Source organism: Schistocerca americana, chromosome X, assembly GCF_021461395.2.
Source record: "Schistocerca americana isolate TAMUIC-IGC-003095 chromosome X, iqSchAmer2.1, whole genome shotgun sequence".
Classification (NCBI taxonomy): domain Eukaryota; kingdom Metazoa; phylum Arthropoda; class Insecta; order Orthoptera; family Acrididae; genus Schistocerca; species Schistocerca americana.
This window is the reverse complement of record NC_060130.1, coordinates 782,453,508-782,479,646: the sequence shown is the minus strand read 5'-3', so window position 1 is coordinate 782,479,646 and position 26,139 is coordinate 782,453,508. Positions and strand designations below refer to the sequence as shown.

At 38.2% G+C, this 26,139-nt stretch overlaps 1 protein-coding gene across 3 annotated transcripts in view; it reads left to right on the top strand.

Annotated features, from left to right (window-relative positions):
• LOC124556827 (extended synaptotagmin-2-B) overlaps positions 1-26,139 on the top strand; it is a 193,944-nt gene that overhangs the window by 156,519 nt on the left and 11,286 nt on the right. For all 3 annotated transcript variants that reach the window (XM_047130842.1, XM_047130840.1, XM_047130841.1), the window contains exons 13-18: positions 2,966-3,124; positions 5,586-5,738; positions 6,369-6,513; positions 10,060-10,216; positions 19,423-19,515; positions 23,776-23,872. In XM_047130842.1, the coding sequence (XP_046986798.1) occupies positions 2,966-3,124; positions 5,586-5,738; positions 6,369-6,513; positions 10,060-10,216; positions 19,423-19,515; positions 23,776-23,872 (804 nt within the window). The remainder of the gene's footprint in view (positions 1-2,965; positions 3,125-5,585; positions 5,739-6,368; positions 6,514-10,059; positions 10,217-19,422; positions 19,516-23,775; positions 23,873-26,139) is intronic.

Sequence of the window (26,139 nt, the reverse complement as noted above, 5' to 3'; positions counted from 1 at the left end):
AAAGAAAATTTATTAACATAGAATATAAATGTAAGAATTAGGAAGCCTTTTGTGAAGATATTTGTATGGAGTGTAGCATTTACATGGAACTGAAGCATGGATGATAAACAGCTAAGACGGGAAGAGAATAGTAGCTTTCGAAATGTGGGGCTACAGAATAATGTTCAAAATTTATAGATGGATTGAATAACTAATGAAGAGGTACTGTATCAAATTCGGGGAAAAACAAATTTATGACACAACTTGACCAAAAGAAGGGATGGGTTGGAAGGACATATCCTGAGACACTGTCAGTGTGGTAGTAGATGCAAATAAGTAAGTAATTGCGTGTGTGTGTGTGTGTGTGTGTGTGTGTGTGTGTGTGTGTGTGTGTGTGTGTGTGTGTGTGTGAGGGTGGGGGGAGGGGGGGGGGGTAAAAGGGAAACCAAGGGTTGAGTACAGTTAGCAGATGTAAATGCCGCTAGGTTGCTGTTGTAATTATTCAGAGATAGGGAGTGTTCACAGAATGACTAGTGTGAAGAGCTGAATCAAACCAGACCAAAGAGAAAAACACTGGAATGATAGGTTGATGATGATGGAAGTCTTTACTTTTTGTTAAAAAATGCTAATTATCTTATATAAAACATAATGTTTCATTGACATAGATTTGTGATACTTGAAAGTTATTTAACTCCTGAAAGAAATCTCAAGCATTTGCAAATATCAGAATTTTTACATATTATTGCTGTTTGTGTATATTTTGGAACAGCAGTAGCTTGTGTTTCCTTTGTGTTTTTTCATTAAGACTCTGTATTGTCACTGGCATTGTTAAGCAGTTAATACCTGTTTAAGAGAATGTTTCAGCTTCACCATTTTATCACATTTTTCATCATAGATTTCTTATTTTCAACTGCCCCACCTTTCATCAAAACTCAAATTTTGTTTGGTATGCAGTGCCCATAACATTGCTTTCATTGGTTTTACTGCACAGTTTACAAATGCAGCCTGCAGAACCTTTGTAATTAATAACTGTATCATATAGCTACAACTCACTATTATCTTTATTTTCAAAATGATTGATTTACTGGTTGAGTTTGTAAGATATATATTTTCCAGCTTATTGCTGTCCCAATAACTCCATAATAATTTCATCACTATAGTTCTTTTTGTAATATTGTTGTTCATAATTCTTTGTTGTATTTTGTGCAATAACTGCATTTGGATAGACATTTACACACACAGAATGAAATTTTATAGTTAATGTATATTACACTTTGCAGTAGCACATAGCATCTATGCTCAAAATTTCTGAGACTCTTAAAACAATGTATTTGCTCCGTATGCAACTTAACTACCTCATTTTTCTGTTGCATCAGATGGTTAAAGAAAGGAAGATGCTAGAAGCAAAGTGACATAGGCATATGCAGGCAGCCCTCTCCAACAAAAGAGCTTTGCCAATGTCAAAACTGAGGAAGAGTATTCTCAAACACTGTGTTTAGTACAAAGCCTTGTGGAGTAGTAAACAATTACTTGAATATGAGGACTTGAAATTTGTTGCTACATATGGATGCTGTAAAAAAAGAGAACAGAAAAAATATGAAATGAAGAACTGCTAGGGAGAGCATAGGAGGTTCAAATGGTTCAAATGGCTCTGAGCACTATGGGACTCAACTGCTGAGGTCATTAGTCCCCTAGAACTTAGAACTAGTTAAACCTAACTAACCTAAGGACATCACAAACACCCATGCCTGAGGCAGGATTCGAACCTGCGACTGTAGCGGTCTTGCGTTTCCAGCCTGCAGCGCCTTTAACCGCACGGCCACTTCGGCCGGCAGAGCATAGGAGGAATGAGTGTGTGACAAACCCCTAAAGGGGGAGGGAGGTTAGAAGGAAAGGAGAGGGAGAGGTTAATGAACATGTATTATGGTGGTGCTTAGTACAAGAAGCAACAATAGAGGGAAAAATTTCCAGGGGCAGACAAATATCAGAATATGTGAAACAGATTGAGGAAATGTAGCATGCAGAGATGAAAAGATTAATCCAAGTGGGAAAAACAAAGAACAGCATTAAAACAGTTGAACAACAGGTGAGTATTAAATCATCAAATTTTGAATTGAATACGAGGAGGACAGGAAAAAAACTTTTATTGTACGTTCCAAGTTGATGCCACAATTTATTTCTTTGTTTGTTACTTGTGTAACAATGTGAATAAGAAATTTACTCTTGCCTATGTGGGGTGAGAAGTGAATTCAAAATCCTATGCATTGTCCTAGTATCAGTAGACTGATAGACACTGATTGTGTACTTTGATGAATCAATAAAAAGGCTGCATTGGCATCTAATGTTTCTTGAAATAACATGGAGACATTTGTGCTTTGGAGAACAAACGAGTAAAGTATACATAGGGAAGGGGACTAATTTGGAAATGGGGCCAAATCTGATTGTGAAATGAAAAGAGCAAATTAGTAATCAATCCAGAAATTGCATGCACCACAATGATATATTAGCCATGCTGCCAATGGATTTGATACATAATTACCTTCCTCAGATCATTTAACCAACTGCTGTAAAGAACTTAGCACCTGTGCAAAAATAGACACTCTCATTTCTGTCCTGATATTTTAAGTGAGTTATCCATAATATCTCATTTATCGTGTTGTAAATAGTTTGTCATATGCTGAAGAAAAGGTAGGGTAAGCATCTAACTATATCCCTTTTTTCCTTACTTGAAATAATACCTCAACAGATTTTTTTTTTTTTTCCTTCAAATCACAATACATATTGGAAGACATACAAAGGAAGTATATTACATAAACTGGATTAAGAGGTATGGTTGTATAAGAATAAGAGTGATCATAATTTTTATGTTGCTTGTATTATCCTTCTCAGTTTTGGTGAATAGCATGTCTAGTTTGTTATACTGTGAATCACAGTGCTAACATGATATATGTGGCAACTTACATTTGGATTGTTTAAACTGTTACAGAAAGCACGCACTACTAGTCTGCCAGATCCATATGTTACGTTGACAGTGGGAAACACTACAGAGCAGACTGCAAGTCATTTCCGTACAGTTCACCCTGTTTGGGAACGGGGCTTTACTTTCCTTGTCAGCAATCCTGAAAATGACACACTTTATATCAAGGTATGTCTCATAAATATGACTTCTCAAAAAGAAAAGAAAAATAGTAAATCTTATACTCTTTTTCTTTGATAATCTCACTCATAGGGCTACCCCTTCCTCATTTCATAACTCTATTTCTGTGATTTTTAAAGAGAAGGATGCTGGCCAAGTGAAACACAGTGCAGGACAGCTTATTTATGATTGATTATTGCGTGTTTTGATTACACTGAAACTAACATTTTTGTGTTCTTTAAACACATCATCATGTTTCAGACAGTTAAAAGTTGACCCATTCCTTTTAGGGTGTGTTTGTTGTTCATAATCTGCAATTGCTCTGGGGAAGCTATTTCTTGATTTAGCCCTCTGGGTAACTGGTCAGATTCATATAGTAGGTTTTATATGACTGTGGAGGACTTCGTTCTCTCCTTGTAACCACTTGCCTCCCATTGAATTTTTGGTGATCATTTCCAACCAGCTGCTAGAGCTTATCACAAGGAGTAGGTTTCAGACAGATGGTAATCAGTCTGCTTGCTTCACTGATTGCTACATCAACACGCTTAGCATGGGTGGATTTGTGCGTGACAGGGGAGGCAAGTTTGACACTGGAGTAGGAAACTCCCAGTGCTGTTGTATTGACCAGTTGTGATCTAGCATCCCAGTTTGAGCCTAAAATTTTCTCAAGTACATTGTTTCTGCATTTAAATTTTATGTTTGAAATAAATTAAATGCATTGGTATGAAATTAAATGAATGGATCACAAATTGAAACATCCCCAGATAGCCAAACTGGTGAAGACACTTCTGACAAAAAACAGGAGATCTGTCTGTGATTTCAGGTTGCATCCAAATTTTCAGTTCTTATGACATATTCATTTAAATACAATAATTACCTCTACAGAGTCATATTCTAACTAGTTACGTATCACTAATGATTTCTAGCAATTGTTGGGTGTCAGCACTATATTCCTCAGTGCTTAGAACAGCTGCTGCAGCATTAAATGTGTTCGTTAAACAATTAAAATTATAGCATTGCTTTTCAACTGACACTTTACTATGCCACTAAAGATACCTTTCCCTGCCTTTTTGTATGGCCCAGTATTAATTTGGAAACTTTGATGGAAGTCTGTAGTCAGCTAAAAGATCTGCTTCTCATGGCCTCCATAGTTCTTCTATTAAGTGAACAGTGAATCATAGACCTAACTTTGTACAAGATGTCTGATCCCACAGTCCTCAATGATACACCAAGAACTAGAAAGTTTTTTTTTCTCTTGTCTTACTGTAAGAATCAATCTGTACATTTTCATCTTCTCCAGAAAAAGAGAACAGATGACTACATGTGCAACACTTTGATCTGAGCACAGAGGCCATGAGTGTAAGAGGGTTTGGGACATGTCCTAGGTAAAACAACTTGCAAGGAGTTACATACAATAAACACGGATGAAAAAGGAAATAAAAATGATGATCAGTCAGTCCTAGATATCTACTTGATTTCAGCTGGTATCATATTCACAATTCATGTCATACACAACTTTTCAGAGGTATGGGATTGTCAGTGTAAATTTCTTTGATCCATGCCTATATTTCATGTTTCTAATTGTCATGGATGCCCTGTAGCATTTCCCTTACCTTGTGATGGTGTCATCTGTCATCAGAAGCAAAGGGAGGACCTAGTCATTTATTTTTACGGTAAACTCATTATCATGAATTATCATTCATTATCAGTCTGAGACAAGTGGGCACATCTTCTTGGTTCAGATATTGATCTTATGTAGTCTGAATCACATTTTCCATGTTCCCTCAGCTCTTTCCCATACATCATTTAGCAACACAGCTGAACAACTCATCCAAATGTTCAGGGCACAGATGATGGACACGCGCAACATTAACTGCCTTCTCTAGGAAAGCATGCCTACTGATCAGAGGATTCTGTGCTTATCTGCAGGCATTTTCACCATCCAACTGGATACCTACCACTACCCTCAGGCTCAGATGTGTAACTGTGACAGTTGTTCTACACACAAACCATGTTTTCATTCAATTCAAATCTCATCACCACTTGTGAATGGAATTGGAAGAGCACTCGGTGAAAAGTTCTATGTACTCCATACCTTTTACAATGATTTTCAGTGTCGCATTCAGATGGTGTATAGCCTAAAATTTCTGTACAAGTAAATGTAACCAGTTATGCTGTATTTCAGCTCAACAATAAAAATTAGTTGTGTAAGCAAATGACACAGAAAATCTTTTTAAAGGTTGAGTGAAATGTGTACAAAACCACTCAGAGTTGAATTTTTTCACAAAAATTGTGCATAACATCTGAATTTGTTATGTAGTAGGAATTGTTCATTAAATGTCTATTTGTTCTCTATAATCTCTCATTAATCCGTGTTAGTAGTACTAGGTAATAATATCCAAAAGCTTGAAAATATTGCATATAAGTTTTAGTGTAAATTCCTTATGTATTATGCATGATTTTGTTTTAGGCTATCGACAGTAAAACAACACAAGAACTTGGAGTGTTTGTGTACAGAGTGTCTACACTTCTTCAGAAGATGGATATGGAAGTGGAGAAACAGCCATTTTCACTCAGTAAATCTGGTCCTGAAAGCACAATTTTCCTGGCTATGCGTTTACGGGTTAGTAGTGTACTGCTGTTCTCTCTCTCTCTCTCTCTCTCTCTCTCTCTCTCACTCACTCACTCACTCACTCACTCACTCACTCACTTTCTGCCACTACAGTTTTCCAAAATGACAAATTCTTGTCCTTAAAAATATAATAAAGACTCATCAATATAATGCCCACATTTGATGTACATTAGGGTTTCCTTAAAAAAAACCTGTAATTTACTACGTAGTATCAGCTCTGGGGCTTGTTGACACTATTATAGCCCTGTGTTTGAGATTTCTGGCATGAATTGCAGTAAATGTGAAAATAAAAATATATTCATGTATTTCCTCCAGACTTTTGATATTGAAAGTAAAAATAATGACTAGGTTATATATGGATAACAGATTTGAAGAGGTTGTACATTATTGTGTGTGCCAACAGAAAACATGAAATAGATTTCTGGGTAAAATGTCTGTTCTTTGCAAAGGCATCCTTAACCTGTAAAACTGTTTTACTCACTGCTTGAGTTATAACCAGTTGTATAAGATGCTAGCAGTAGTATTGTGAAATGTTTGTACTTGTTTTAAAATTATCTCTGGCTCATTGATGACCATATATAAGAATTAAATTGTGTATACAACTTACAATTACTTGCCTAGATACTGAAATATGAGGAAAAAGACACAAATGAAGAAGATGAAGAGGACCCCACAGAAGGAGGAGACACTGAAACTGACACTGCTACAGCACCTTTGTTGGATAAACGCAGTCCCACTCAGTTATCTGAGGGATCTGAATCATCAGGTGACTCATATATATGTTAAATATTAATTTTATTACTGTCTGTAATTGTTTGCTATTGAGTCTCTCTGTGTATTCCTCTGTGCTGTTGTGACTTGATCGAAAATGCATAAAATTTTTCTTGCTCAGATTAACAGAAAGGGAGTTTAAAGACTTTTGGTAAAATGTTGTGTTTGTGGTGGACAGATTATCTGTTACAATTCTGGTGTTGTCTGCAAACATAGTTAATTTCCACTAATTACCATTTCTATCTACAGGCAGATCATTAGCAAAAATCAGAAACACTAAAGGACCCAGTACAGAATGCTTTTGGACTCTGTAATGAATAACGCCTTATTCATTGTAACAGCTACTCCTGATTTGCAATGCACAGCTTCTAAAATTACTTCATCCTTCCTGTGGTGAGACAGGACTTCAGCAGGCTACCTAATGGCCCCCTGATGCCACGCTGCTAGGCTTTCTCTTAAACCCTAATAGTAGTTCGTGATCCATTCAATTAAAAGACTTGAGTCAAATCACAGAAGATATGCAATGGTAAACTGTTCTTGTTTGCTGACTCAAATATATCATCCACAAATATATTAGCTGTACAGTTGATATATATTTTTGAAAACCAAATCCCCTTTTAAATCAGTCCTTCACACACACTGGACGGTGAACCACCTACGAACTGAGACACATTTATTATGTGCTATTAGGCACACTCAAAGGAATGTCCAGTTTCTTGTTTGTCACATGAAAGCTGTGAACAATCCAGGAACCTGCTTGAACATGACCGAAGCAAAGAAACTCTCAAAAGTGACTGTATACGAAAGTGTCACAGGTCACTGACTGTTGTGTCTGGGTTAGTGTCGGCGTGCCAACTTTTTGGCCAGAAAATTCATTATTTTTCCTGACACAGATTTTGTTTGGTAACTTACATTACAAACATAGCATTATTGAGGACAAGCACTTGTCTCTGTGGTTTCTAGACTATGTATATAATATTTTTTTATACATGAACTAAGACAATGTTTAGAACATTCTACCAGCTGCATGTGATTACAATTGCAGAGAGGTGGTGGAAATATGGAACCAGGATATCCCACTGTTGTGTGATGCGAAAGCACGGTGTTACACTGAGCTCAGATTGTGTAGTACCATTAGACAAGCTAGTAACGTGAATGGAAGTGCTGGAAGACAACATCGGTATCAAAGTTTACAACATTAGCATGTACGTTTTCAGGGGTAGGCATGTTTCTTCATCTGAAAGGTAGCGTCTATTCAAGTTTTGGACCAGTCAGGTAAGACTGGCACTACTAGTGCCACTATGAGGATGCAAATCAGGTTTACTTTAAATACACATTATAATGGTCATAAGCATTAGTTTCTTTCATGATTAGACATGGTGAGATGATGTTGGTCAAGGAAGCCTTTAATGTGACAAAGACGACACTATCAACACCTCATTGAGTTTGAACAAGACCGTATAATAGAGCTATGAGGAGCTGGATGCTCCTTCTGTGATATTGCAGGAAGTCTTCACAGGAATGTAGCCATTGTACATGATAACTGTTGCAGTGGTCACAAGAATTTATGGTCGCAAGATGGCCGGGCTCAGAGTGGCGTTGTGGCATTACCTATAGGGAAGATCTTTGTGTTCAGCATATGGCTCTGGCACATTTTAATGCATCTGCAGCAGCAATTTCAGGTGCAGTTGGCACCACAGTGACACAATCAACTGTTACAAATTGGTTGGTTACCTCAAGGACGGCTTTTAGCCAGACACCCTGTAGTGTGCATTCCACTGTGTTACTTCAGTGGTGTCAAGTGAGAGTGGGTGGAGGGCTGGTGTGTTTGCTGATGAATGCTGGTTCTGACTCTGTGTGAATGATAGTCCTCTTTTAGTCCGGCAGAGGCCAGTTGAGGACCTGCAACCAACCTGTTTCCGTGCTAGACACACTAGACCTACACTGGGAGTTATGGTCTGGAGTGCAATTTTATATGACAGCAGGAGCACTCATAGTTATCCCATTCACTCAGACTGCAAATTTGCATGTCAGTCTGGTGATTACACCTGTTCTACTGCCATTCATGAACAGCATTCCAGGGGGTTTTTCCAATAGATAACACTCACCGACATACTGCTGCTGTAACCCAGCGTGCTCTATAGTGTGCAGACATGTTACCATGGCCTGCTCAAGTAGCAGATCAGTCTCCCATCAAGCACATATTAACCATCATCAGACAACAATGCCAACGTCATCCACAGCCTGTACTAACAGTCCTGCATTGACCGACCTAGTGCAACAGGCATGAATCTCCATCCCACAAACTGACGTCTAATATCTGTACAACACAGTAATGCGTGCACATTTGTTTTCTTGCATTCAATATTCTGGTGGCTGCACTGGTTATTAAAGTCCCAGCATTTCACATTTGGAGTGGTTTATATTGCACTTGAATTAACGTGTGATCTTGCTATGTTAATACTTAAATATGTCACCTGGACAAGTATGTTCCTGAAATTCAGTTGCTCTACATTAATAATTTTTGGTGTTGTGATTTTTTTTTTCTGTCTGTGTTGATTGCACAGTTTTATCCACTGTGTCCACAGTATTATTACACCTGGAAGTGAGGTCGTTTCAATTGGCTTGTGTTTAACCATGCACTTTAAGACCATCAGAATGTGCTCTGGTGTTCTAATGACCAAATGACTTGCTTGTAACACTATTCGGATTTCCAAATATTAGAGAGAGAGAGAGAGAGAGAGAGAGAGAGAGAGAGTACACATACACAAAAAACGGATACAGTTTTTTTGTTTACTGTAATATCACCATGTGTTTCCAATTACGGCTACGGGAGGCCAAGTGAATAATATTGTCATTGGGTTGTTATAACTGCCTGTGTTTACAGTTTGCCATAGTCTACTGTGGCTGGACGTGTTCCATTGTGTCAGCTTCCTCTATCCAAAAACAACAGTCTCATACTGAAATGTCCACATAAGCATTGTCTGTTACATGCGGAGTGATAAATGTACTGATGACATGAGTTCCCACTATATCAAGAAGTATTTGGACCCAAGGTACTGCCGGCCGGAGTGGCCGTGCAGTTCTAGGTGCTACAGTCTGGAACCAAGTGTCCGCTACGGTCGCAGGTTCAAATCCTGCCTCGGGCATAGATGTGTGTGATGTCCTTAGGTTAGTTAGGTTTAATTAGTTCTAAGTTCTAGGTGACTGATGACCTCAGAAGTTAAGTTGCATAGTGCTCAGAGCCATTTGAACCCAAGGTACTGCTTCTCCTTTAGGCAATTCCTCACGTTATATTTCAGCATGAAAATGCCTGGTTGCATGTGCCACCAAATTCACCTGATATATTGCCATCTGAATTTAGGTGGGATATGATTAGTGATCCCACATTGTGCGTGTAACATGCATCACCATTATATTGTTTTAGGAAAGGGAATAGGAGCTGTGCTTGCATTCTTCATTTGAGCAGAAACTGCTTTTTATTCCAACAGTATTGTACAGTTTACAACACTGTATAGACACACTATCAATTTGTTCACAGTGGAAGCAAGTCCAGCAAAGGAGCCTGCTGTGAAAACTGAACTAGATCACACTGAGTCAATGAAATCAGCTACAGAAGAAATTATAATAGCAGCAGCAGCATCCCCTGGTGTGCAGGCTTCTCCAGACTTGCGCCAGCGAAGTCCCAGTGCTACCTCGTAAGATTTATTGTGTTTGTTTTTCTGTTAGTAATGTCTCTGTCTTAGTATAAGAATAGTATTTTACAATTTCAAGGGATGTAATACCTACCTTCCTCCCTCCCTCCTTCCTCCTTCCTCCCTTCTTCCCCCCTGCCTCCCCCTCCCTCTCCCCTCTGGCCCTCCCCCCCTTCCCACACCCATAGTATTTATAGTATTTTACAGTTTCAAAGGATATAGTACATTCTTCCCTCTGCCTCTGCCTCCCATCCCTCTTTCTATATGATGCAAGAAGAGTCTCTATTGACAACTGATATCATTTAGGGCTTTTCAGGTCTCCACCGCATGACAGGGAGCGATTGTTGATCAATATGGAGCTTATAATAGACCTGCCCAGAGAGTTTTGCATGTTAGCTCAGTGCTTCTGGGGTTTGGGGAGACACACTAGCCCTTGATCGAATCCATCTGGTGGTGGATAAATGACTAGGACCAGTGCGCAGGCCAGCCCAAATGTGGTTTTGAGGTGGCTTCTGACATCTGACTAGAGGGATACTGGGCCTCTACCCACATCCTGCCTCAGTTAGATGATTTGCAAACATTTAGAAAGCATTGGCATACTTTCACCTGGAGTAACACTAAATGCAGACAAGCTAGCAACAGGAAGGACATCCAGCCATCCTTTACCACTAACATTGCAGAATTCACAAATTAACATGCTGACTTCATGAAGGTACAGCATAAATGTCAGTAAAAAGAACATATGGACTTACTATATATTGTGTGTTTATATCTTATGTTAGAAAGATGAAATTATAAACACATAAATAAACTCTGTAAAATATGTCTGATATTGTTTTTGTGACTGACAAGTAAAAAATTCACTATCAGGCACCTTCATTGAAAAAATAAAAGAAAAGCAGTATGATAAGTGCTATTGCTTTTGTGAGATTGATGTGTTAGTGTGTGTTGTAAAGTAGCAAGTGTTCATCAAAAGATTTTCTTTCCGTTCAACTGTGTGTGTCTTTGACTACAATTGTTCTCAAATATACAGTATGTGCACCCAAAAAGTAATGCCATGAATAAGCCATGATTCTGAAGCACAAAATTTTTTGGGGGCGCATAGTGCTTACAGTATTCTAAAGAAGGTGCACCAGTAAAATTCTTCTTTATACTTAGTCAACAGCAACTTGATATAGTTCATTTGATGTGTTAGTCAGTGGGTGTAGGTACACTAAATACAGATTGGTGTTCAGGGTTCTCCAGACTTGCACCGACGCAGTCCCAGTGCTACATCATAAGCTTTATTGTGTTCATGTTTCTGTTAATAATGTCTCTGTCAGCTATTACCTTAGCAATGGTAAGCATGGGGTTCATATTCTGGACAGGTACAGTTGAAACACACAGCCAGCCATTAATTTATAAACTCAGTGAAGATAATTTTTTGAACATCGTGAGGTTTGATGGTGTGATAGTAGGTTACAGAATATTGTCCTGTATACTTCCTCACGCACTGGAGTCCAGTACCAGCTGTGGTTTTTTTTTTTTTTTTTTTTTTTTTTTTTTTTGCAAACAATTAGAAAATCACAGTTAGTAGTTATAATGGTCATGTTGATGTTGTCCAAAGGGAAAATATAGCTGTTTTTGCTATGTCATTCAGGTGTAGGTATTTCCAGATTAACTAAAATGTGTGTCACTACCTGTAATAAAAATTCCAGTTTGAACAATCTACAGAAAATGCAAATGCATCAGACATGTTTGACTAAAATTATTGTAATTGTGATGATAGTTCGTTTCAGTTTGAATCCTGTGCTGCTTGAGCCTCATGATGATTTATATATGGCTGCTTGACTCATCAAATCCATTATTGCAATATATCATGTTTTTTCAGCTCATAAGATAGTACTGTTGTGAAAAGAATGTAATATATAGTTCTCTAGTCTGTTACAAGATTATCTTGGTGAAGTTCTGACAGTATTTTCTTGAGACAGCTGCTGGATATTTTCTGGGGACGACAACTATGGTCACCTGAAAAAGTTTAGGCTGTTATTTTAAGGAAATATTGTGGGAATTTCACATGGTGACCTTGTAGCACACCCAAAGATGACATTGATGAGCCAAAACATTATGACCATCTGCTTCGTAGCTCATTTGTCCATCTTTGGAACAAAATACATCACTGATTCTGTGTATCAGGGATCTGACAGTTTGTTGGTAGGTTTGTTTATTTTCTATAACAGTTACACCATTTTAATGGTTGAAGAATCCTATATTTTTCTACATAAATACCATTTTAGTTGATGCACTTTTGTAGACGCTGTGGCAGTTTTACAATATCCATTTCATACTTGCTTGCCACCTTATCCATTAGTAAGCACTGAATCTCATCTTTCATGTCATCATCAGAGCAGAACCACCATACAGACAAATGCCTAACCAAACAGGTGATAGTCGCTTGGTGCCAAGACCTCCTTGTATTCCAGGTGGGTGATGAAGTTCCACCCAAAGTTTTGTTGGAGATAGGCGGTTTGATGGCCAGTGTGTGGGCAAATGTTGTCATGGAGAATACTTATGCTCTTGATCATCATTCCTTGTCTCTGGTTCTGAGTTGCCCTTCTGAATTTGTTCCATGTTTCACAGTACCTGCCAGATTTGTTGTTGTCTCAGCAGACTGAATGCCAACCAACAGTACCCCCTTCCATTCTCAAAACACAGTTCCAATGAGTTTACCAACAGACTGTATGTTTGAATTTTCACAGCTTAAGTGAAGAGGGATGCTACCACTTGCATGACTGTTGTTTTGTCTCAGGTGTGAAGTGGAATGCCCAGGTTTCGTCACCTGTCACAATCGGGTCCAAAGAGTTGTCCTTTTGTCTGCATAGTGGTGATGAAATTCACAGGAAAAATCAACTTGTTGCTGTTTGTGATCATATCTCAGAATATCTGGTCCCCATCTTGCACACACTTTCCAGTATTACAAATTTTCTGTTAAAATCCTATGGATGGTACTTTGGGAAATCTCAAGAACCAGAATGCAGAGAGCATCAAGAATGATCCTCCGATCTTAACTCATGATTTCCTCAACCTTCACAACTTCTCATTAGAAACCAATGGCCTGCCACTCCTTTCTTTGTGATGAATTTCAGCACAACCTGCTGTAAACTCTCTACACCACTTGCAAACGTTTTTGACAGTCGTGCATAACTGTGCATGCACCTTCATCAATTGCCAATGAATTTCAACTAGTTTAATGCCTTTTGCAGTGGGAAATCGAATAACTGCATGAACTTTGCACATGATGGTAGTGTTTAATGTGAGCTCCATTTTGAGAGGCTGCCAAGGCAAGACTGAGCATCAAAGCGAAGCTTGCACATCCTTATTTGGGAGTGGGAGAAGCACCAATCACAGCCATGTGGCCAACAACCGCATAAACAGTCTCTCTGCATCCCCAATGCACTGGAGAACTTACTTTTGGGATTGCCCTATATGATGAGATAATATTACAGACTGATATGTTGCTAAGTATCACTCATGTCCTCTTTAAAAAGATATTCAGGTATTTTTTTTTTTCTGGCCTTACCAATTCCTGAATAAGCTGTCATGCCTGAAATATTCCTTTCATGTATTGATCTCTTACACCTGTCAATGTAATCCAGTTTTTGCAAATAGACTTTTGTTGAATGTTCCTCAGTCCTTATTTTATTGTAATATAAAACAGTTTTGTGTTACATTTGTTCTTGTTGGCATTTCAGGGCTTCATGTTGAGACCATACCTGCTGTATAAACTTTATTGAAATGTGCTACTAGTTTCAATCTGTGGGCTATCTTCTGGCACTGGACAAAAAGTTGTTACACTCACTCACTTTCTGATATATTAAACTTAGTTGCCATAAGATTGACATAAATAGGCAGACATCAGTATTTATGTTACACATCAGTAACACACTTTTCTTTTTACTTGTCTGTATGGTATTGTGTTGCAGGTTTTCTATGTCTCTTTGATTGGAGTGAGCTCAGTGACCACCAGCAATGTGAGAACTGCAGTTCTAGGATAGGTCTTGCAAAAAATGTACATGCTGCCTTTGCAGTGGAGTACAGTACGGTGTAGATTGCTCGCCAGGTTTCGAGAGGGTGCGTGTCTGGATGAGGTATCGAATATATTGTTTCCCCCTACTTATACCTCCCGAGGAGATCACGAATGTAAAATTAGAGAGATTAGAGCGCGCACGGAGGCTTTCAGACAGTCGTTCTTCCCGCGAACCATACGCGACTGGAACAGGAAAGGGAGGTAATGACAGTGGCACGTAAAGTGCCCTCTGCCACACACCGTTGGGTGGCTTGCGGAGTATAAATGTAGATGTAGATGTAGATGTGTCCAGTTATCAAAAGTGTGTTAGTGACATATAATCTAAATATTGTTGTTTGTCTTATTTATGTTTATTGTGGTGTGCATACTGTAAGACCTTCGGTACACACACCATCAGATTATTTCACCTGTCGCTCTAACGAAGTAGGCGAGTGTCAGCAATATGTCTCGTGGTCTTATCGTGGCATGTTTATCTTCTGCCGTTAGGTCAGACGATAGAAATGCCACTTGCACGCTTAGAGTAGCAGATTGACGGTGACCAACTTTAAACAGAACTTCATTAATTTTCATACACTTTTATTAAAATAATAACAAGCCTAAAAATTACTTAACTTGGTTCTGGATGCTATTTACAATTGACAATCTGAAGTTCCTTTGGTCTTGGTACGTTAATCTTATTCTCACATATCTCTGATGCTTGACAAAGTGTCTATACATTTCTCTTCATGGCTATGTACAGGAATATGATAATCTTATTAGGTGCAGACTGAAACTTGACTACTGTCTAATGCAGACTGACTAATCGGAGGTCTGTACACTCGTTATAATACCTCGCGCCTTCAGGTATCACTGCGCGAGTGTGATCTGCGAGGAGAAAAGGTTCTACGTTAGCAGCAATCTCATTAGCTGCGTTACATATTAATACACGGATCGGCGGAAGCAGAATTTGGTCCGTCTCTAAGACAGCGCCATCTCGTAGTGCGGAGACGGACCAGCGCTGCGCCTGCACTGTTGTGGTTAGCGGGGTGCGCTCTAGTGGGAAAGTTGTGTACGCGCTGACTACGCGGAACTATGTACACAACATTTATATTAAGACAACTGTGTAATACATCAGAACTACTTTTTGTTGAGTGCCAGTTGATGTTACTCAAAGAGCAAAACTGGTAGCACATTTCAGTACAGTTTATAAGCAGCTGATGGTGTATAAAAATGTCTTTCATTAAACATATTGCGGCTGTGAAGCCCCACCTTGAAAACTATATCTGCAAAACCTGTAATTTTGATGAGGAGTAATGAAGTGCAGTTAACTGTGTCAACAAATTAATAGTTAGTTATTTTTTATTGACTTCATCTGACTTTACACTATTGCATGAAGTTATTTCATTTGTTCCTGGCAACACTTGAGTAAATTAAAGAATTGTGAAAAAAAGGTTAGTGATATTAGGTTGTTTGAGTCTAAAGATGTTACACACTTCACCAGATTACAGCTGAGACTCTAAAAATTTCTATTAATTTTTGCAATAATGAAGGTTCATTAACCTTGTACAGTAACTCTCAGTTGTCTTCCACATGCTGTTTCATATAAGCGCATTCGAGAGGACGACGGTTCAATCCCGTCTCCAGCCATCCTGATTTAGGTTTTCCGTGATTTCCCTAAATCGTTTCAGGCAAATGCCGGGATGGTTCCTTTGAAAGGGCACGGCCGATTTCCTTCCCAATCCTTCCCTAAACCGAGCTTGCGCTCCGTCTCTAATGACCTCGTTGTCGACGGGACGTTAAACACTAACCACCACCACCATATAAGGGGTATCTTCTTTACTGTAGTCATTTACCTGTAGTTATGATTTCAGATGACTCTATAGTTTTATAAAATCAGGAATAATATTGCTTTATGAAATCTAATCTGCTAAATTTCATGTATGTATTTATTTATTTCTCATGGAACCACTGTAGCACAGTTCCAGCCCATGGCTCTTAAAGCAGATATGCACTAACGTCTCTTCCATAAACTGTTCTCATTATAATCATTTTTAAATGAGTTCTGATGTTGTTCACTACACATACACTATGTGATCAAAAGTATCTGAACACCTGGCTGAAAATGACTTAAAAGTTCATGGCACCCTCCATTGGTAATGCTGGAATTCAGTATGGTGTTGGCTCACCCTTAGCCTTGAAGACAGCTTCCACTCTCGCAGGCATGCTTTCAGTCAGGTGCTGGAAGGTTTCTTGGTGAATGGCAGCCCATTCTTCATGGAGTGCTACACTGAGGAGAGGTATCACTGTTGGTCGGTGAGGCCTGTCATGAAGTCGGCATTGCAAAACATCCCAAAGGCGTTCTGTAGAATTCAGGTCAGGACTGTGCAGGCTGGTCCTTTAGAAGGTTGTTATGGTCATGTAACTACTCCACCACAAGCCGTACATTGTGAACAGGTGCTTGATCGTGTTGAAAGATGCAATCGCCACCCCCGAATTGCTCTTCAACAGTGAGAAGCAAGAAGGCATTTAAAACATCAATGTAGGCCTGTGCTGTGATAATGCTCCACAAAACAACAAGGGGTGCAAGCCCCCTCCATGAAAAACACCACCACACCATAACACAACCGCCTCCAAATTTAACTGTTGGCACTACACACACTGGCAGATGTTCACCAGGCATTCGCCATACCTACACACTGCCATCGGATCACCACATCGTGTACCGTGATTCCTCACTCCACGCAACATTTTTCCACTGGTCAATTGTCCAATGTTTATGCTCCTTACACCAAGTGAGGGGCGTTTGGCATTTACCAGCATGATGTATGGCTTACGAACAGCCGCTCGACCATGAAATCCAAGTTTTCTCACCTCCTGCCTAACTTTCATAGTACTTGCAGTGATTGTAAGAGTGTAAATGGAAATTCTTGTTTTATTAAACATGGCGTTTGTCAGAAAAAGCAACAGTATTTGCAGCTTTGAAGTCAAATTTTATAAACATGACTTATCAAGATGTGCCTTTTCGTTGAACATATCCTAATTTTTCACTTTCTGTTTCACATGTTTCTCCTGCTTTTCCAACATTTCCTTGTTATCCATTTTCTCAAACACATACCATTTGTCATGCTAGTCATTTCATGTATCATGGAAGATTGAAGTTGTTAAGAAGATATTCATATAAACTATTTTTCTGGAGAAATGCTTTGGCCTCTTAATGTATCTGAAAAGGGTTAATACATTTTTGGATGTATTAAAATCTGCTGCAAAGTACTTTTCTGCAGTATCTCCGTAAGAGTATCACACGAGCAAATGAATTTTTGTGTTCAGTTATGAATTCTTTCTGGCATTCTGGCACCTTCATAGCAAGGGTATGCTTACACCTTTTGTCATCATCTGCTGCATTGTGTTAATTTTGGTTCTTTGCCACTTTCTTCATTATGGGGTCAAGAAAAATTTCTGACAAACCACACAGCACTAGCCCTGTTTTCTACACAAATCAGCTTTGATCCTTTTCAGTTCTTTCCCAGGTTCTTTAACAAATCAATGTAGGTATCATTTTTGTTCACTTACATCATGCACACCCTAGTGGTTTTCATTTGTTTGTTTTGTCTTGCTCAGTGACATTTTGACAACATTTTCTGAAACACATTGTGTAGCCTTGTGCTTTTAATAGATTTATTGGGGTCATTATGTTTGCATTTCTATGTACATGTTCATTTCCAGGGTGATTTCATTCATTTTTTTCTTCTCATCTGATTTAGCTTCCTTGCTCTGTTACTTCTTCCTCTCCATTATTTTAGGTAGATATTCTTGTGCACCATTTTGTCTGTCATTAACCTTAATTACTCTTTTCACCTCATTATTACTTGCTATAGTTTCTATAGATTTTTCCTATATTTTTACTCTTTTTATCAGTAACTTGATTGTTAAGTCACACTCCTAATTGATGAACAACTAGAGAACCATGGCAATGCTGTTGTTGGTTCACAGTTGGCTTCACTTTTCGGTAGAAAGACAGAGGAACATGGTGTGTTTGTTTGTCGTTACTTCTGCACTTCAAGATTCTCCTCCGCTCTTCGCTCCTGGAGGAACCTAAAAAAATTTAAACATACTTCAATATACCTTAAATGCCATAAATAAATGTCACAGGTTGTGTGTTACTCTTGGATCATATTTGAATGAAAAAAATTTATTCATACTAAATGTTAATGATTTTGGTCATATAAGTTTGTAGGCTTCCACAGCCAGTGTCATTTTGAATAAAATAATTATGGATATTGGACTGTGTCACTGTAAAAGCACTAAAGCAACAAAATTATTAATGTTTCAACCGACTTGCTGTGGTCTTCTTCTGGCTCGGAAGAGGATTGCAGCAAGTCGATCAAAATATCAACAGTTTATCTGCTGCATTGCTTTGCAATGACATGGCCTAATGCCCAAAATTATTTTATTCATCAAGATTTTGGTAATAATTATGTCCTTTCTAACAGGCAATCTAAGATGATTACTCCAAAAACTTAAATGATCTGCTTATTTTTTGTATTACGTTCTATTTCTCACAATATGCATTCTGTTTGAAGAGTCAGTCAAGCTAATTTTATCAAGATGTTAAGCCTGATCTTCCTGTCACTAAAATTCTCCATGGAAGATAAAAAAGCAGATAATACATGATTTATAGGTCATGTAACATGTAATATTCTGCTATATAACATGATCTCCAAGATTAACAGGTAACTTTGACTCAGAAATAGAGGTAGACTTTCTAAATAATTTAACAGTCAGCTGTGAATATCATTTGCTACTGGCAATAAAAATAACAGGCAAGTCTTCTAGCAATAAGCCAATGTATTCCTTTAGAAACAAGTATCATATTCTAGTCCACAATTGTTTGACTCTCATTGGCTGTTGCTATGCAAGCAAAACAAAGTTTCATCAATTCACATAATGTGTGTGTTTATATGCTATGCAACCTAAGAAAAAATTATGATTTCATTATTTTGATAAGTATTGAAATTGGATACGCAATCTTTGGCACATTGAAAGTTACCTCAGCTGAAAAACTGGCAGTTTTCTAGATATGATGTTTGGACACTAAGCCTTTGAAATCTGTTCTAGTAACAGCATTACTTAACAAATTTATATCAATAAATATAAATGTTTGCAGATCTGCTGGAGAATATAACTTGGGCCGAATACAGTTGACACTTCGCTACAGCCAGCAGCGTCAGAGATTAATTGTTGTTGTCCACAGGGTTGTGTAAGTATTTAGTGGGTCTACTATAACTATTTTTAGTACTTACTATATATTTTACTGTGTACTGCTTGTAAATGTGTAGCATACAGTGGGAAAGTGATAACTGTTCTTACTTTCTCAACTCCTTGTGTTTCATAACTGGCCAAATATTTCCATAGTATTTTTCTTGACACTTTATCGTAAACCTCTTTGTGTAAATTATATCAATTTAATGGTAGACTTGTGATCACAGCAAAGTTCAATAATAATGAGTGGGTAGCAGAACTGATCTCCATTCCATTTACTGTGTTTTGCTAGAAAGGTTGCTTTATTCATTTGCTGTAATGCACACATAGATAGATAGGTATACAGTGAACATTGTATGTTTTCAAGACATCAGAGAGCAATGTGATGTCAGATTATTAGTTTCATATGAACCTAATGACACAATGTGCTCAAAGTAGTAATGAAATATGAATACATTGTGGGACGTTAGCTGAAAGAATGACAGATGAATGATGTCCATTAACTGCATATTGCTGACATCTGTATCAGCCTTAAGCCCTGGCCCTGTCATGTACTTCGTTTGAAATGGTACAGTTGAGATAAAGTGGAAGAAAAAGTATCACTCACAGTATTGAACTCAATTCTGAATACAGATGACTGGCAACCGTAAGTAATGGTGGTGGTGGTGGTGGTGGTGGTGGTGGTCTTCAGTCCAAAGACTAGTTTATGCAGCTCTCCATGCTACTGTATCCTGTACAATCCTCTTCACCTCCGAGTAACTACTGTAACCTACATCCTTATGAATCTGCTTAGTGTATTAATCTCTTCGCTTCCTTCTACGATTCCCCCCCCCCTCCCCCCCCCCCCCCCCACACACACACACACACACACACAACACACACACACACACACACACACACACACACACACACACACACACACACACACTTCCCTCCAATATTAAATTGGTGACCCCATGATGCCTCAGAATAATGTGTCCTACCAACTGATCCCTTCGTCTAGTCAAGTTGTGCCATAAATTCCTCTTCTCCCCCATTCTGTTCAGTACCTCCTCATTAGTTACGTGATCTATCCATCTGATCTTCAGCGTTCTTCTGTAGTACCACATTTCAAAAGCTTCTATTCTTTTTTTGGCTAAACTGTTTATTGTCCATGTTTCACTTCCATACCTGTCTAACTCCATGCAGATACTTTCAGAAAAAACTTCCTGGCCCTTAAATCTATAATCAATGTTAACAAATTTCCCTTCTTCAGAAACAATTTCCTTGCCATTGTCAATCTACATTTTACATCCTTTCTACTTCAACCACCCTCAGTTATTTTGCTGCCGAAATAGCAAAGCTCATCTACTACTTTAAGTGTCTCATTTCCTAATCTAATGCCCTCAGCATCATGTGATTTAATTCGACTGCATTCCATTATTCTCATTTTGCTTTTGTTGGTGTTCATCTTACACCCTCCTTTAAAGACACTGTCCATTTCATTCAGCTGTTCTTCCAAGTCGTTCGCTGTCTCTGACAAAATTACAATGTAATTGGCAAACCTCAAGGTTTTTATTTCTCCTCCATGGATTTTAATGCCTACTCCAAATTTTTCCCTTTTGCTCCCTGTATTTTACCCCTGCCACCTTCAGAATTTGCTTTCTTTAAGTCTACAAATGCTAGAAATGTATGTTTGCCTTTCCTTAACCTATCTTCTAAGATAAGTCGTAGGGTGCCTCGTGAGTTCATACATTTCTGTGGAATCCAAACTGATCTTCCCCAAGGTCAGCTTCTACCAGTTTTTCCACTCATGTGTAAAGAATTCATGTTAGTATTTTGCAGCCGTGTCTTATTAAACTGATAGTTCGGTAATTTTCACACCTGTCAGCACCTGCTTTCTTTGGAATTGGAATTATTACATTCTTGTTTAAGTCTGAGGGTATTTCTCCTGTCTCATACATCTTGCTCACCAAATGGAAGAGTTGGCTGGCTCTCCCAAGGCTATGAGTAGTTCTAATGGAATGTTGTCTACTCCTCGGACCTGGTTGTGACAGGTCTTTCACTGCTCTGTCAAATTCTTTACACTGTATCATATCTCCCATTTCATCTTCATCTACGTCCTCTTCCATTTCTATAATAATGTCCTCAAGTACATTGCCCTTGTATAGACCCTCTGTATACTCCTTCCACCTAAAGAACGGATATGTGGCTTCCATACACACTGTGTAGAACAGCAGCAAAGATATTGCTTAAAAACAGTTAATGCACTGATACATAATCCCCCATAGAATGATGTGACTTATGTCTTGCACAGCAGTCAACTGGACATATGAAGTTGAAAATTATGTAAACAGCAGCCTGAGATGGAATTTTTCTGTTGGAAATGTGGAAAAGTAGCATTTTAGGGTATCAAGTTCTCACATGCTATGCACATTTATCACAATTTTCCAGTTCATACTTCAATTTTATATTATTTAATATGGTTCTTGAGGGGCAATCAATTTGTAAAGAGGCTGTAATGTATGCTGAGAACTATTTTTTACATACATATAATTCTGTTTTTTTGCTAAGAATCACCTAATAAATAAGTAGCAAATACAAAAGAATTTGGCAATAAATGTTCCCGACCGAGACTCGAACTCGGGACCTTTGCCTTTCGCGGGCAAGTGCTCTACCATCTGAGCTACCGAAGCATGACTAACGCCTGGTACTCACAGCTTTACTTCTGCCAGTATCTCGTCTCCTACCTTCCAAACTTTACAGAAGCCCTTCTGCGAACCTTGCAGAACTAGCACTCCTGAAAGAAAGGATGTAGCGGAGACATGACTTAGCCACAGCCTGGGGGATGTTTCCAGAATGAGATTTTCACTCTGCAGCGGAGTGTGCGCTGATATGAAACTTCCTGCCAGATTAAAACTTTGTGCCCAATCGAGACTCGAATTCGGGACCTTTGCCTTTCGCGGGCAAGTGCTCTACCATCTGAGCTACTGAAGCATGACTAACGCCTGGTACTCACAGCTTTACTTCTGCCAGTATCTCGTCTCCTACCTTCCAAACTTTACAGAAGCCCTTCTGCGAACCTTGCAGAACTAGCACTCCTGAAAGAAAGGATGTAGCGGAGACATGACTTAGCCACAGCCTGGGGGATGTTTCCAGAATGAGATTTTCACTCTGCAGCGGAGTGTGCGCTGATATGAAACTTCCTGCCAGATTAAAACTGTGTGCCCGACCGAGACTCGAACTCGGGACCTTTGCCTTTCGCGGGCAAGTGCTCTACCATCTGAGCTACCGAAGCACGACTCACGCCCGGTACTCACAGCTTTACTTCTGCCAGTTTGGAAGGTAGGAGACGAGATACTGGCAGAAGTAAAGCTGTGAGTACCGGGCGTGAGTCGTGCTTCGGTAGCTCAGATGGTAGAGCACTTGCCCGCGAAAGGCAAAGGTCCCGAGTTCGAGTCTCGGTCGGGCACACAGTTTTAATCTGCCAGGAAGTTTCATATCAGCGCACACTCCGCTGCAGAGTGAAAATCTCATTCTGGAATAAATGTTCCGTATCAAATGTTAAAGAACTGGCTATATGTAACACTAAATTTGACAAGCCTCTGAGTTTCCCATCTTCAGTAAAATAACTGTGCTCTCATACATCTAATCCCAGTAGAAGGTTACATAAGATAGTGAACTGCAGTGAAGGATACATGTAGTGTAAAGATGCCTTGATATAGCCCTCTTTACCTAATACTGCATAAGTGATTTAGATACCAATTTGGAATTTGTCATCTGGTATATGTGTCGGGTGCACTTGATTTCAACTTACACTTCTAGATTCTATTAAACTGAAAACTTGTAACATCTAGCATTGGTAGCATGCCTCAATTGGATTAGCAGTACTTTCTAAGCTTGTAACGTTTTGTTTCTTTGCTTAGGCTTATCTACGCTAGTGCGTAAGATGGATCCTGAATTAAGAACAGATGTTTCAGTAAGAGCACATTATGCCAGCAGAAAAGAATGTGATTAGTTCCCGTGATGTCAGTGTGTACATTATTGTAGAGAGTGGTTTGGTCATGATTAACTTTTATCACAGGAACTATATTAATTGTTTCTTTGTTATGAAAATATTTTTAATGAAATCTCCAGTTTTATCGAACATTGAAAGAAAATGTTGCTGTATATTTTTATATACACATAAATTTTGTGTTATTGTACATGGTTAAAGACTGTTAACTTTGTGACACATTGTCATGACAACATTCAAGAGTTTATTCCTCACTTCTTTCAGTAATCTGCCACTGAAGGATCCCAACAGTATCCCTGATCCATATGTGAAGCTGTATCTGCTTCCAGAACGTTCCAAGGATTCCAAACGAAAAACTGATGTAAGTTCCTGTTATAATTTAAAATTACTAACGTGTGTAATTTGGACAATGTAAACTCTTTTATATAAGAAAGTGTAGAGAAGAAAGTTATATTGCCCAATATTTTAATGAGTTGATCCACATGAACAGCAAAATAAACTAAGAACAGTATAAGAATGAGACAGATCAATAATTCAGGAATAGCATATTGAAATTCTTGGTTTTATAACTGATGATTCTGCACCTACTAGTTGGTGAGCATTTATCATACATATTTTTTTCAAGTTTAATGACTCAATTTAAGGTGAGGGTTTCATAAGCAAAATGGAAGGTTCTCTGCCGTAAATCTTAATCTGCTTATGTAGAACTGCTCACAAATTATTGTTCAGCTGCTGCCATAGCTCTCACCATCATTACCCTAACTGTGAACTAGAGGTGTGTGTGTGTGTGTGTGTGTGTGTGTGTGTGTGTGTGTTTGTTTGTGTTTGTGTTTTCAAGGTACAAATACAAAGTAGTGTTACTTATGATATTGTTCTCAGGCGTGGGCTACAGTTTTTACTGTTGGCAGATGACAACCTTATTATCCAGTGTGGTAACAACCTACACAGGCAGTTTATGAAGCAGATGTATTATTCACTATAACTTAGGGATGTTTCACTATAAACAAAATGAAAACAGTATGCAACAAATATTATGTTCTCCTGGTGATAGTGAGTTCTTTAATAATGTGGGTGCAGTGAAACTTCGTGGTTTTTTAATTCATAGCAAGTTCACCTGGTGGGACCATACAGCTCATCTGTGTCAGAAACTGTCACTTGTTACATCTGTTATGAAAACTGAACAAAGTAATAACAAAAACAAAGTATCTTGTTACAGTGTTCTAAACACCCTTTCACATCCACATCAGCTGCTCACAGAAGTAAAATCTGTGCCACTAGAAAAGTTCAGAAAAAACACTAAGAATGCCCATATTCAGTCAGTGATTTTCTTTATTCTGAAATCACAGAATTAATGTGTGAAACAGGTAAAATGTACAGATAAACAACATAGTACTACACCCGTATGCTGCAGGCTTTTGTACATCTGTGACATTGTGTACAAAGTGTACGGAATCATTTCCCCCCATCCTGTTTCGTTTGTAGGTGATATACAGGAAAAATTAATAATCTGCATTCCTCTGTACAAACCCATAATTTTTTTCCCTTGGTATTTACACTAAACACTAAACATATTCTGGAGGAAGTAATATGTTTCTTGATTCTCACTAGAATGTGGGCTCTTGGAACTTCGGGTGTTAAACCTTTCTTTGATACTCAAAACCATCTTGTGCTGTCTCACCTTCTAGATTGAAAATCTAGCTGAACTGTAGTAGAGCAACGTGGGATTATCCTATTTGCTCTTATACCACTCCTGATGCTATATTTTTCTGACATATTTTCATTAGTAGTATATACATGATAAGTACATAGAATTACTAAACCATTATTGAAACATTCTTTTATTAAACTTTGTTACTCACTGTATAATTTAACGATTGCTAATGACAGTAGTACATATAGTTCATATGAAAACATTTCATTTAAAAAAATATTCATGATTTACCATACCTGAAAACCTTGTGAATGTAAAATTTCAATGATGCTAAAACTTGTTTGTTTCATCTGAAAGCCCTGTTTCTCCACTTTTCAACATATGTTTTACTCTTTCCAAAAGATTTATATCATAAAGTTATTTATATTGTAAAGGCTCATGTTCCAGAATGTTCAAATCTTAAAATGTGCTTCTTTCCAAAATCCAGTAATACTGTTTTGTAGCACAGATTTTTCCATTTCTGAAAATGTATACTTTCACTTAAATAACATGTTAATCTGTTAATTATTCCAACTAGAAAATTTAACTTTCTGTAAACTTTTCAGTGACCTTTAAAAATCCTTATGCACATTAAATTGCTCTCCCATAAAACTGTACTGATAATTTTGCTATTTTGTAATTATACATCTAGTAGTTAAACAAACTTACTTCATCACCTATTGTATGTTTGTTCGTTTAAATTTTCTTGAATTTTATGTTAACATCTCAATTGGAATAACTTCACGTTTTACTAATTTGTAATTTTCTGTAATATTCTTGTCTATAAATAGTTGTGGCACTCAATGCTACAAGCAATCGGAGGCTAGCATTAGTTACACAAACTTCATGTAATCAGTATAAGTCTGCAGATGATACTCAGTCAATGAAGGCACAATGTTATTAGTCAGTCAGCAGTGGGCAAACATTCAATCAGTTCA